Source organism: Lichenostomus cassidix, chromosome 2 (assembly GCF_008360975.1).
Source record: "Lichenostomus cassidix isolate B80296 chromosome 2, HeHo_3.0, whole genome shotgun sequence".
Classification (NCBI taxonomy): domain Eukaryota; kingdom Metazoa; phylum Chordata; class Aves; order Passeriformes; family Meliphagidae; genus Lichenostomus; species Lichenostomus cassidix.
This window is the reverse complement of record NC_139482.1, coordinates 20,874,853-20,888,812: the sequence shown is the minus strand read 5'-3', so window position 1 is coordinate 20,888,812 and position 13,960 is coordinate 20,874,853. Positions and strand designations below refer to the sequence as shown.

Below are 13,960 nucleotides of genomic sequence, written 5' to 3'. Positions count from 1 at the left end.
ATCTGGTACATGCTTCAGAAGGTACAGGGCAGTAACTGAAGGGGGACATGAGGACAAGACTTATGCACTCCTTCACCCTTTTAACTTTCAAGCTGTAAGAAGGCCAGTAAGAAGTGTAAGAAGGCCAGGTGAAAGAAGTGTACCAGCTAGCAACAAAATAAAGAAAATAAATTTAAAAAGAGAGACAAAACCATGTATTTCTGGGAAAACTCCTGTTCACAATGGCACACGCTATTCTACAATATAAAAACCTGAGTGTATTTTACAGCTTTTATTAATTAGTCATTCTGTTCTTTCAAAATGTTTCATGAATTTTGCTTTTTAAAAATTTATTTAAATCATTTACATGTACTTTCCTGACAGTATTAGTAAATCTCAAAGCGATTTACAAAAGAAATCAGTACTGTATTTCCTATCTGGCAGGCAGGAAGCAGAGCTCGAGCCAAGAGAGGGACCCAAGGTCAGACAGCTGGCTGCTGGCAAAGATAAGGCAAGTTTCCATTTCTACACACTTCCAATTCAATGCTGTAGTGAAGATGTCTTCTTCTCAGTCTGCGGGTGAAATGCAGTTCTCTCAAGTTTTTAAATAAAATATTTAATAATTGAAAAATGGTACATCTACTAAAAAATTTTGTTAAAATTGGCACACAATGCTAGTCATGTGTATTTGCCTATATACCACACATTACTTGATCAGTAAAACTCAATTGTCTCTTCTTTTAGATAGAAAACAAAAGCCATCCACGGAGCCACAGTGAGATGTTACCTACCAAATTTTTGGTCAAACCTCCATGCTGGAACGTGTGCATTGTGTTTCAAGTTGCTGTTTGCTGGCAGAGGCACTGTTACATAGATGGGGCCGTTCACAGGGACAGGAGTCCCATCGCTGCTGAGGAGGTGCACGCTGACAGCAGTGACAGGGGTGAGGTCATACCTGGTGCTGTTTCCTGGTGAGAGAGTGAATGAACACTGTGACTACAGAATGGACACAATTTAAGGGATACCTGTGTAGTTCAACACTGTAGTACTGTGTTAACATAATTCTCAAGGGATGGAAGCAGCAATTTCCTCCCTGCCTTACAAAAGAACCTCAAACCAACCAACCAGCCAGCCAACAAACAACCCTCCCCCTGCCAAAAACCCAAGCCACAAAATCCAAGGAAGATGTATCTGATCTATTTTTCACTTAATTTTGGAAAAAGGCAAAGACAAAAAAGACAATATAAATATTTCCTGCATATATTTTTTCATTTTAATTAATCTTAAAATGAACCTGTATGAATAACATAGCCATAATCATAGCAAAAAATTATCTTAGAATTCTTTATTATAGCCTCAAATGCCCATATTGTTAACTAACAAACACCAAAATAAACAGTGCACCTCACAGGTGATCGGGGGAGTGGTAAAGGGAAGGGGAAAAAAGGTGACAAAACTCTGGATTTCAAATTCCTTGGATTTTGCATGATTGGCAAACTGAAGAAATGGAAAATAGCCAGAAATAATGTTGCGTGTGGCTTATTTATGAAAGCATCTAGTCCAATGCACACTTTGCCCAGATTTCCAGGTGGGTGTCAGTGTCACACAGCTGATGAACAAGGGACACACAGGCTGCCTTCACTGACTGAGAACAGAGGGGCAGATGCTGATCCTACAGAGGGATTAGAGTACTGAGAAGAAAACAGGCACTCTGAAGGTGGCCATGTAGGAGAGCCACAGAGCTAACATATTAAAAACAGACAAGCAAGCTTTGAAAATTCAGCTAGGGTGTAGGGGAAAGTTGCCAGCCTACCTATGCATCTGTAAATGTATATTATAGGCTCCAATGGTGCATAATATTGTCCCCTTAACACCTTAGAATATAAAACAGCGAGACAGAGGAAGGAATTGGTGAAGGGAAAGTTGTTTCTTTATTCCTGATCATTCAATACATTGCCTGTGCCATGCACCTGTAACTTTTGTCAGATTGATGCCTGACCCCAGGACTTAGGCCACTAAGGTTCTCAGGCTGGTATAAGAGAAATAAATTCCTCTTGCCAAGTATTGTATCCTGACCATATTCTTGTGTATACAAATTCCAAATGGAAAAAAGGTATAACTTCAGATTTTAGATTAATATAAAGGATTAAATAATGTTTTATGTTTTGCATTTTTTTAGTTATTGAAAGTTTTGAATTTTTCTTTTATTAAAGTAAAAAGTACTTTTCAGTCCCAGAAAAAGCATTCTGATTGTGAAACACAATTTTAATTAAGATGCATTAACACTATGCTCAGCATTGGACTGAAAAATTTATATTAGAAGATGAAGAAATTTCTGAAATCCACTGACCCTTAGCAAGAAGAAATAATTCTTCTGTTTGCCAACTTGTAGAGTATGTTAATGCTCATTAAAAAGATAAAATGTTTCTCTTTTTTGTTGTGAAGGCAAATTAAAATCAATGCTTACGAAACTCTCGCATCCTATAAAACTGATAAGCACACACAGATTAAATGGGAATGGGCTTCAATAAATGTCAGCTTTCATTTATTTCCTGTCATTTTTGACATCTGGTGACCTGTAAAGAGCTTTAAAAATAATCAGATAAAATTCACTGTCACTTCAGACATGACACTTTATAAAGAAGCAAGCAGCCACGAAGAGCAGGAGGAGTAATGGTTATTAGCCAGCTTGGTCCACTGAGGCAGATGATGGAAAGTTTTGTTTAGTTGGGCTAAAAGGACAAGATTTTGTGAAACCATCCTCTTGCTCTCCAACTTGTGATTAATATAAACAATAAGCTAACATTATACAGGCTTGTCACTAGCAGTGAAATTCTTCAAATTTTTATGTTTACAACATGCTGATTCATGCAATGAATTTTCACTGCTCTGTATTACTAATTCAACACCCAGTTGGGATTTTATGAAAAATGCTGAACTCACAGAGAATAGGTTTTAGTTAAAACTACTATAAAGTCACTCTGGACAAATACTGAGGGTGCTAAATGGAGGGACCTCACTAAAACACTACAGACATGTAAATAAACTGTGAAAGAACAGAGGAGTAATTGTGGGAAAGGAGAGGTGGGAAAGAGGGAAGGAACAATGTTCTGCCAAATTCGAAAATTTCTCCTGCAAATTAATGCCAAGATTTTTTAGTATTCTAGGATTTGTAAATACTCTTTTTTTCTTGAGAATAGAAATATTAAAAAATCTCCAGCACGTGTTGACCTAATTTTTTATGCTTTCAAAAGTTTTCCTGGCAAAGTGTTCACTTGGAGATGCAGAAAAGGATGTCAATACAAGTTTAGGATTTTAAAGTTTCATGTTTCCATATCAGGAGAGGCTTCTGTTAGAAACAAAGGAGAATTCATTTCTACTGTAGCGCATAATAAAATACATTGCATTTGTAGTCCATGTTATACCATACAGAATACTACAGTATTCAGAAAACAAGGTTCTTCTCAGTCTCTTAAATGCCATTTCTTTGCCAGCCATTTTGGTCTTTCATAACATAATTTTACCTGAAGGCTAGAAGTCAAATCCAGGGTCCCTGTGCTCAAGCAGAAAAGCTTCTGTCATGCAAGAATACAGAAGACTAAAAAAGCCAAGGGTGCACTAATCTGTTTTGTAGGGGGATAGGAGGTAAAACAGGAGAAAGACAATAACCTGGTTGTGCAGCTCCAATGAGACAGGATCATCTGAAGCCTTGGCAAGACCTGTGCTCACTAAATAAATGCAAGAATGGGAAGTTGGTTTGCAGAGTACTTTGGAAAGATCTGGGAAAGAGAAATCCCACACACATTGCCAATACTTTGTTCAGTTGGTTTAGAGATAAAAAGAAAGGAGATGAGGAAGCAGATGAATGAGATCAAATGCATTCCTTCATTTTAAAAAAGATAAAGAGATTTTGATCACATCTGAGTATGAGAAGTCAGAGAAAACTGAAGGTTGAAGATGAGAATAGGAAAATGACAGGGAGATAGAATGAGATAGGATGAGATGTACTCACTGGAGCAGACAGAAGGACTGGAGTAAGGCTGCAGACACATTTCTTGTTGTAATAGAAAAGGAGATGCAAAGATTTGTACAAAGGGAAAGAAGGGGGAAGCTAGCAAGCTACCTTTTACACACATGACCTAGCATTCAAAGTCACTCAGATCAAAACATCACAAGCAAATACATCCTGAGAAACAGCAGGGAGAGACCTCAAGGGGATATTCAGGCTGTTCAAAGCAGGCTCAGCTACGCCTATGCCATCCTCACAGGTGACTGTCTAACTCTGTCCAACACCTCAAACAATTAATTCTACAGCTTAAACTATCCTCACCATAGCAAGGTTTTCCTAATCACTAGCCTGAATCTCCCTTACTACAGTGCATGGCCACTGATATCTTTCTAACCCACTACGGATACAGAAAACAAATTATTCTCCTTTTCACACCAGCCTTTTAAGAATTTGAAGGTTTCTGCTCTCAATTCTGCTATTCTTCTCTTACCTATGAAACACCAATTATTTCAGTCTGAATGAAAAGTGGAAAAGGACTAGCAGGAAGCTGCAGTCATAAAAATGTATTACAACTTTGAATTTAATAGTGGTTGTGTTTCTACTATGAATTTTCATTGTTTTCCCTTTGGTGATAGATGAATTTGCACATTTTTGCTACATTCAAAAGTATCAAAAAAGCCATTGAAACAAAACAGTATGAAATCCTTGACACACAGGCACTTTATTTATTTTTTAGAAAAAAAAGATGAACAAGAATTTTATGGCATCCTCAATTTAAGTTCTCTCTTGTTCCTTCACATTCATCTCCATCTTTTACATGCACATGCAGTACATTTGGAGACTCAGCTCTGAATTAAAAGCGTACCCAACTTGGCAGATCTCCCAAGGCCAAGGTGTTTTCATCTTTGCTATTCAGTGGCCCCATTTAAGGGAGAGCAGACCCTGCCCTCTTGCTCAGTAGAACAGCATATAGATAGGGCAGTTGAACCTATCAGGTCACCCAAATTGGAAACAATGTTTGCTGAAATTGGGAGTGCAAAAAATTATATGATCAAAAGTCAAGCCCTGGACCGATATGAAATCAGAGCAAAACCAAAGTAGTGGGTTACCTGTTCCATTTCCATCTAATCCCTGCAAATAAGGGAAACTGTCCACTTCCCAGGGTGAACTGGCTGCAGTCAAATACGCTGTCAAATCACTGTAGCTAGTGTTCTCTGGCAATTTCACAGATCTTCTCTGAAAGTGAACTTGTGGCTGAGTCCGTGCACCTAAAAATATTAAAAGTGACTTTATATTCAAGGCAGGCAGAACATTTAGGTGTTCATATTCATGGAAGCACTTTTACATTTTTTTTCATTATAAACTGCAATAACTAGAGAAGGACAGAGACATCGGAAAACTATTAGGAAAGATGGAAAACCAGTATTTTTACATTTATTTTGCGGTTGCCATTATTTCTCCACAAGTATTCCAGAGCAAAATTGTGGAGGCACCTACTGTCAAAAGCTTTTCTAGCTACACTGTTTCTCCCCTACTTTCATTATGTGCCTCTTTTAATGAGTATAACTGAAACTAAAACTAAGTCCAGAAGTAGGGTATGCAAAAGCTTAGGAAAGCATCCAGTTCACCATATTTGTTCAAATATTGTTTTCCCTGAAATAGCAAGATAAATGTAGTTTATACCCTTTAAAATTATTTTTAAGAGACAATTCTACCTGTAGTCTCAATTAATTTATGTAACTTCTGTATTTAGATCTTGCAAAGCTCTGGCTGTGAAAACTAATTCTAGAACTGAGACTGGTCTCTACTGAAATCACTGGATAAAATGATTCACTTGACAAACCTTGGGTGAAAGGATTTTCCATATTTTCCCATGCAAAGAACACATCTAAATAGAACCAGGTTACTTGGCATATAAGATTTCTCTCCTTCCCTCTATCTTGTACAGTGTTAGTGTTTCTTTCAAGCTCACCAGGTGTTAATTGAAGGGTCTTTGTTGCAACATGATTTAAGAGTGTTTCATGTACTATGGCATTTCATGTCTCATTTAAATCCCAGCTTATAAAGTCAATAGTCTATTTCAATGGATACTCACCATTAATACTGTTTAGCAACACACAGCGAGACTCCATCTGCAAGTTTGTGTGCACAACATGCAAATTAATTTTTAAATCAAAAGCTATTGTATTCTCCAGAGCTCAGTTTGAATACACACAGAACACTTCCCACACAGCACAAAATCAAGAGGCAAGCAGTTTTTTTCTTAATTCACACTGGACTATGTGATTCAAAGATGTCAACTCAAAACAATGTTGCATCCTTCCCCCCATTAGTCTCTGGCAGCATTTTTAGGTTACATGTAGCTTCACTGTGAGAAAGAAAAACGAGCTTGACTTGCTCCTAAGCTTTGTAACTGGTACTGTCATTAACCTAGAGACTGATATCTTTTTTTGCATAATTTTCCAGCAGGAGCTCTAGCTGTGAGAAAACACAAAGCTCAACAGAACAAAATGTCTGTGTACAGGAGTAAGTACATCCAAAGAGCTGATCACTGTTTAGCTGTCATTTCTTTGGTAATTCTGCAAGAAAAAGCTATAAAATTGTTTTTATTTTTGAATTTCTGAAACATTAAAGTGTTTACAGCTCTCAAGACTGGCAGTATCCTCAAGTGTTTAAGGTAGTCATTAAACAACACCCATGTGAAATGGGGAGAAATCTCCCTTATCAAATTTCTAGACAATAAATAGAAAGCTATATAAAATGTACTGACTGCAACAAACTCAGGCAAGACCTATCTCCTGTGTGTTCTGCAATCCTGTAGCAGTTGGCTGCACCTCATGGACTGATCTGCTCAGGCACTTTGGAAACCTCTGACTGCACTGCTGAGTGGGCTCCTGCAGCCCATGGGTATAAATATCCACAGTAACAAAACAGGAAAAAAAAAACCCCACAACAAAGAAACTGGTATTAGGATTATCACTAACAATTAAACGTAAAATTGTAGGATTTTCTGCCGTCTAAATCTCTGCTTAAGATGCATTATTCAAGTTGCCAAGAAGTGGTGTTTTATTTCCAAAGATACAAAGTAATTAAAACTTAGAAACCAAGTAACTGTCGTTCAGTCTGTAATACAGCAGTTCGTGGGTTTTCTATTTAAAAAATGGCTGGGTTTTAGCACTGGGAAAGCCATGAGCTGCCAAATTTTAACTAGATAAGGAGGACTCAGAAAGCCAACCTCCATTCCTTCAATTGTACAAGCAACACAAAGCCTTCTCATGGCTGAGTCCCAAACCTGGCAGGAACACCTGCGCAGCAATGAACTCAGATACAGATTTGAGGGTGAAAAAACAACCTCCTCTGTAGAAGGTGCATACACTGACAACAAATCAGTGCAGAGTAGTTAATTCACACCCTAGAATAACAAGTTCCTTGATATTGATGCTCACCCAAAACCTGCCACTGACTGTGACTCTCCCCTCAGTTCCTCCACTGGGTTTCCCATGCGTGGCAAGAGACTCCAAAGGGGGAGAAGACTGGGAGCTTCCAAAGAAAGCCTTGTAAGGGAAGCAGCTACCAAGGCTTTCACCTTCGTTCACCACCTTGCTTGAAGATAATCCAGTGTTCTCCTGTACCAGAGGCAATGTGGATTTTGGGGCATGTGTTTGGGGATAGACTTACTGAGGGAATTGGAAGTGGTAGAAACTTGTGCTGACCAGACTCTTAAAGAGTATTTTTCCACAACTCATCACTTATCACTGGGAGTGGATTATTAGTATTGCTTCTATTTCTGAAAATACCTAGTTTTGACTTACCAAATGCAGATTTTATTTATAAAACCCAAACATATTCTAGTCTAGATTGGGCAGGTGAGTTCTTTCCTCATGGTGTGTGCCATGAGGTTAAGACTGCTGAGCACTGATCGTATCTTCCTTAAACAGCCTCTTGTCAACACATCAGCCATGATTCAAATGCTGTCAGCTGCAGTTTGCCAGTGCACACCTGAAGATGTAACCTCAAGGAGTCCCTGTAAGGCACCTCTTGTCACACTGGATGTGTGACATGTGGCACCACAGCATTTGAGGTTTAATCCATGTGAAGTAACATCTGAAGTCTCACCAATTCATGCTCTGATTGCTCATAGGTCAGAGGCAGACAGAGTGTCCCCACACAGCTTCCATTCACTGAACGCCGAAATTCAGCTTGTCACTGTGCTGGTAGTATTAAATAACTTAAATGACCCAGTGGCTGGCAAGCCCCATCCTTCACAATTACTGACAGAGCACAGCAGTGGATTGTAATGCCACCATGAAAATGGAGCTGCCTGCATCAACTCAGACAAACTTCTCAACTGCATAATACGTTGCTTGCTTGATTAATTATTCAAATGCAATTGGTAACTTAGTGTACCAAGACAGGCTTTTCTTTCCCTTTCACTGGTGCTTCAAACACCAGTGTTCCCAGCCTGTTCCTGGTATAATGAGGTCTGGTTTGCTCTCATTTTTGCAATAAGGTAACTCCTGATCAGCTCTTTTGAAACAGCATGAGGTTACTGGGAAGTAAATTGGAGAAATAACAGAGAAAAACTAGGTCACAAGGATTTTGGATCGAGACTAGAGAGGCTCCATTCAAACACTGGAACAATATCTAGGCTGTCTTTCATTTAGGCTTCATCACAAGAGAATTCCCAAGAAAAAAAAAATGGAGACTGGATCCAAAAGACAGATTGTACTGGGCAAGACTGCCAGTTCAAGTCCTAGTCCTTAGGATATTCCAGGTACTACTTTCTTCCTTTATCCTTTTTTTCTGCTATCCCAGTAGAACTAGTTATGTTATTCTAATTTACATATATTGTGAACACACTGGATCAATTCACTGAAGGAAGCAAGATTATGTTGAAAATATTTATGACTGTCACTCAGCTGTTAAATGTCCTTCCAGTCCTTTAGCATCCCGCATTTTTCTGAAGGAAGCTGTAGAACATGAAAACACTGTTCTTTTTCAGTTAATTGCATAATATTAGCACATTTGCATAAGAATAAGAGTATTTAATACAGCATGATAGTGGAATACTGTTGGTAAACAATGTTTCATGTTTTGCCTAATGGTATCCCTTGTGTTCTAACACAGTTCACCATCCATCTAATTTACCCCATTAGACAATGTCCAGCTCTCAAATTGCAGAATATATGTACAGCAGCTGTTTCTCCAGCTCCTTTTGAGCATTCCACCAGCTACCTAATTTGTTTAATGCATTTTCAGCCCTGGTCATATTTAGTGCTATCATTAATGAAAAGCCTATTATGTCTGGATGGCTTCTAACTAAAAAAATATGTCAAGAAGGCATAATTGTATTATATTCTCTGAGATAGAACAAGGTTATCTTGGAATACTATTGAGGGCACTATTCCCTCGTTTATTAACCATCCAGTAGAGTTTAAAATTATGGCAAGTGTAAGACTTATTGTGGATAAGGCACTATTTAAGAGTGCCCACAGGAAGATGTCCCCTTAGTCTGGTGCAAGGTATATTTAAAAGCTCCTGTTCTTTTGTTAACATCCTTACCTCAGCCAGCACATCAGTTGGACTGATTTACGTCAGACCCCTAAGTCAGATGAACATTTTATTCTTCACTGTGCAGTTCAGAAAACACTGTTCCTCTGACTGATACTACAGTTGCTCTAACGTCAGTGTTTGGCCTTACAAAAAGGTTATTCAAACTTTATTCTTCCAACAAACACAGTGAGCTTCAACCTGTAGGATTTGGGTGTGCAAGCAGTCTGACAAGAGGTCCACAGGGAATGCAAGTTTATACAAGAATATACAAGAATTGCAGATACAAGAAATTTTCAGGGTTTTTATGCCCTAAATTTCTAAGTAGTTAACATTAGGAAGCAAGAAACAAAATAAAACCAGAGAAAATCCTTAGGCATTAAGAACACCAGAAAATATCTACTTCAAGGATGGTTAAATGAGGCTAGATGAGAAAACATCCAACAGATAGTGTAAGAAATTTAATCTCTAGCTCTCAAATGGCACACTAAAGTCCAAACTCATTTATTACTGTGTAACTTGAATTCCCTAGTCACAGCAGTTAGGGATGAATTCAGCTATTAATTTGGTAAAACAATCCCACAGAGAAGCATTCCTCAGGGAACTCAGAACTCCCCACAGAACACCAGTCTCACTCACAGGACAGAGTTCAGAAAGCATTGGGCTGTCAGGCTTTTTGTTTAGTGTCCCTCAAATTTCAATTCTGACCTCCAAAAGCCAGCATACCTTGAAATCCTGAGACTATCTGGACTACATCATCATAGACCATCAGAGTAGCTGAGCGTTCAGGAAGAAGGCCGAGGCTCAGTGAAGAGAACACTGTGGGAGAGAAGTGGTTTAAGTGGGATATATTTAAATTCTTATAAACATAATCCAACAACAGTGCTTACTTTCTTCACATTTTTGCAAAAGCAGGCCACCCAAACTATTAAAATCATATTGTATACATGACAGAAACCACATGCATTTTCTGAACCAAACAGTTAAATTGCCAGAGTAATTACTGAGCTAAACAAAATGTTCTATGCTTTGACTCCCGCACGTCACGCATGGTAGCTCAAAGCACTGAAGAGTGCAGCATAAAGCAGGGTTTCAAGCTTTACATGGAGCAATTCCCAGCTCCACAGACAGACATGAAATACATAAAGAGGAGTGAAACACTAGCTCCGTCTGGCTGATTTATTTTTCTGTGCAAAAGCTATACTTCTTACCTCAGGAAGATTTTAATGAGACTCAACTTTTAAGTACTTTGAGATGCTTACATAAGTCATACAGAAAGGCAAAGTATGATGAATAAGTCTGAATAATTTGCTTTAAAATGCAGCATGTACTTACTGACTCACCACCTACACCAGAGAAGGGCTATTTATAGCAGAACTACTGTCATCCTACTAGTGGTGTGAAGGGGGACAGATAAAGGGAATTTGCTGCAAGAAGCCTGCCTGCAAGGACCTCCCTTCCCACTGGGTATTGACACTCCTTGCAGGGTGCTGTGTCTGTATGCTCACACATCTTTGCAGAGTGAGAAACAGGATAGAATTTCATGCCAAGTTCTTCAGACCCAGAAGACCCAAAATATGGAAGGAATTAGCCAGAGATCCCACCTGCCTCCTGCATCCATGAAAACAGTAAGGAGCATGACTGTCTGCAGTCCACATGTGGCTTTCAAAGACAGAAGGAGAAGACTAATGCAGAGTAGTAATTTTTGGTAACTGGGCAGCATCCCATACCTGGAAATTACTCATCCCAGTCTGAAGTAAACACAAGCTAAGGAAGGCATTCCCAGAACCAGTCAACAGAAAAACAATATATCTTCTGATTTTCTGTAATTTTTAAAAATTTCCTCTAAGTTAATACGCATTGCTTGACCCAAGAGACCAAACTGATGTTAGCTACCAATAGGGAGACTACACTATTTCTGCTTTAAGAAATATATTCTCCTTTTAAAGATCAGAAATTTTAGTGTTTGGGAGAAGTACAGGACAAAGGAGAAGAAACTAGGAGAAACACTCTGATAACAACTACTGTTAAAAGGATGGTCTTAACAATATATATAAACATTGAAATAAATAAATAAAAAAAAAATTAAATACCATATTATTGCAAGTACAGCTGGGAATTTTCTTTCCAATGCCCTACATGTGAAACAGATCTACACATTAGGCAACATAAGTAAGAAAGCCTAGTGCAAGTAGCACTAAGGCCACACAATTACAAAATTTGTCTTTACTCCAATAACTTAATTTGTATGAAGAAAGCTAATATAATTTAGACACCCTGGGGAGCTCAATACAATCAACCACGCCAACATCTTCCCCCATATATGCCAGACTATAATGAATATATAACCTCTAAACTTCCCTTGGGCTTTTCTGCACAATCTTTTCTCAGCATGAAAAAGACAGAAAGACACAGCTTTTAAGGCCAGAAGGATGACAGTGATGATCCAGCCTTATTCCTGTGTAACTACAGCCTTCCCTGAATTAATTACTGCTGCAGACTCCATAGCTGTACTGAAACTTGAAAACATGCTGTAGAAAAACTCCAATTTTCTTTTACAGGTGTCCAGTGGTGAAGAACACATCACAACATCAATGTTCTAATAAATAATTATGAGGGCAGTTAAACTATGTGCCTCTTTACCCATCAAAATTTATAGAGGTTAGATTTCCAGCCATTTGATCTTCTTTTTATACAAGCCTGCTAGACAGAAGAATTCTCTCTTACCCATTTCCTATTCTCTATGAGGGTATTGATGGACTATGATCAAATTACCCCATGGAACTTTCTCACTAGTGAACAAAATAAATTATGCACTTCTGAGTCTTTCCCTGTAAACCATATTTTACAGTTTTTAAATCACCCCTCATATAACTCTGCAGTTTTAAACACGCTTCTTGAAGCGTGGATCCAGAGCTGGACACACATTTCCCTGAATGGCTATGCCAAAGACAAGTCCTGAAATACGATACTCTGCCTTCTCAGTTTTTACCTTATTTTACAGGTAAAGTATTCCAGATGAGCTCTCCTCCCCCAGAAATACCATCAGCATCAGCCTCTGCTCCTAGAACTATTTCACCACAGTGAATACCATGGTTTGCTTTGACTGACTGTCTAGTTTCACCCAGGAAGCAGCTAATTTGTTCTCGTTGCTGGTACAGTGAAGTTTTTTGGATTTGGGATGACAATAGGGTCAATTACACACTGATGGTTTAGGTGTTGCTGAGTAGTGCTTACCCTAAATTAAGGACTTTGCAGTTTTCCATGCTTTGTCAGTGAGAAGCTGAAGAAGAAGCTGGGAGGGAGCACAGCCAGGACAGCTGACCCAGACTGACCAAAGGGATATTCCATACCACAGAATGTCATGCCCAGTTTATAAACTGGCAGCAGCTATCTGGAAGGAGTCAACTGCTGCTCAGGGATAGGCTGGGCAATTGTATTGTGCATCACTTGCTTTACCTGGGTTTTACTCCCCACTCTCTTTTTGTTAGTCTCTTCTATTATTATTATAAAAATTTACTTTATTTTGATTATTAAAGTGCTATTCTCTCAACCCACGGTTTTTTACCTTTCTATGACTCTCCTCCCCACCACACCGAGGCTGGTGGGGGAGCAAACAGATGAGTGATACTTAGTTGATGACTGGAATTAAACCATGACACTGACCCCAGCAGCTAAGTCAGAACTGTGCTGTCTCAGCAACTCCCTCTCTTCATTGCATACATTGCTCCAAAAGAAGTGTCCTTTTGAATAAGGATTACCAGTCACAAATGTTTTCTTCCAAATTATTTACAAAGAAAAATCTATGCGTAGTTAAGAGCAGACAGATGAACACATCTTCCATCATAAACACTTCAACAACTCAAGTGATGTTAAATTGATGAACTGTTAATAAGTTGAGTCATGGCTCTGCTGATAAATATTTTAATGGCAAAAGAGATCTTAAAATCTTTTCCTCCTACCATTTATCACTGTGTAAATAAATAATCCTCCTGATTAAGCGGTAAAGAGCTAGTAATTATTTTGGTTAATATAAGAAAAGTTAATTTCTGCCAAATTATAAGAACAGAAAAACCTTGATGTTCACTCCTTGAAGCTACTACAACAATATCACAAGTTCAGGGTCTGCATAGCTTTTCAGCATAAGGCTGTAACTAATGCATATTGCCTGTGAAGGAAGAATCCAGATCCCTTGGCAAAGCTCTGCTACAGCACTTTTAACATTACCACCCTGTGGCTTTCAAATCTACTCCCTGCTCGTGGTTATCACTTTCCCATTTGAGGTAAATATGGCCACAGTTCATTCACCACAGCCCAGAATGGCACATCAGCTTAAAAAACTGCCCTGGGTGGAACGCTGCTCAGAGTGGGGGATCTGCTCTGTGGGGACAGCTCCTAGGACTGTTAAAAGGTATTTTTGGG

General features: G+C 38.7%; 1 protein-coding gene across 2 annotated transcripts in view; it reads right to left on the bottom strand.

Annotated features, from left to right (window-relative positions):
* The window catches only part of FAM171A1 (family with sequence similarity 171 member A1), an 85,699-nt gene that overhangs the window by 20,040 nt on the left and 51,699 nt on the right, over positions 1-13,960 (bottom strand). For both annotated transcript variants that reach the window (XM_085050623.1, XM_085050624.1), the window contains 3 exons: positions 10,265-10,357; positions 5,098-5,256; positions 771-947 (listed from right to left, as the gene is read on the bottom strand). In XM_085050623.1, coding sequence (XP_084906749.1) covers positions 771-947; positions 5,098-5,256; positions 10,265-10,357 — 429 coding nt within the window. The remainder of the gene's footprint in view (positions 1-770; positions 948-5,097; positions 5,257-10,264; positions 10,358-13,960) is intronic.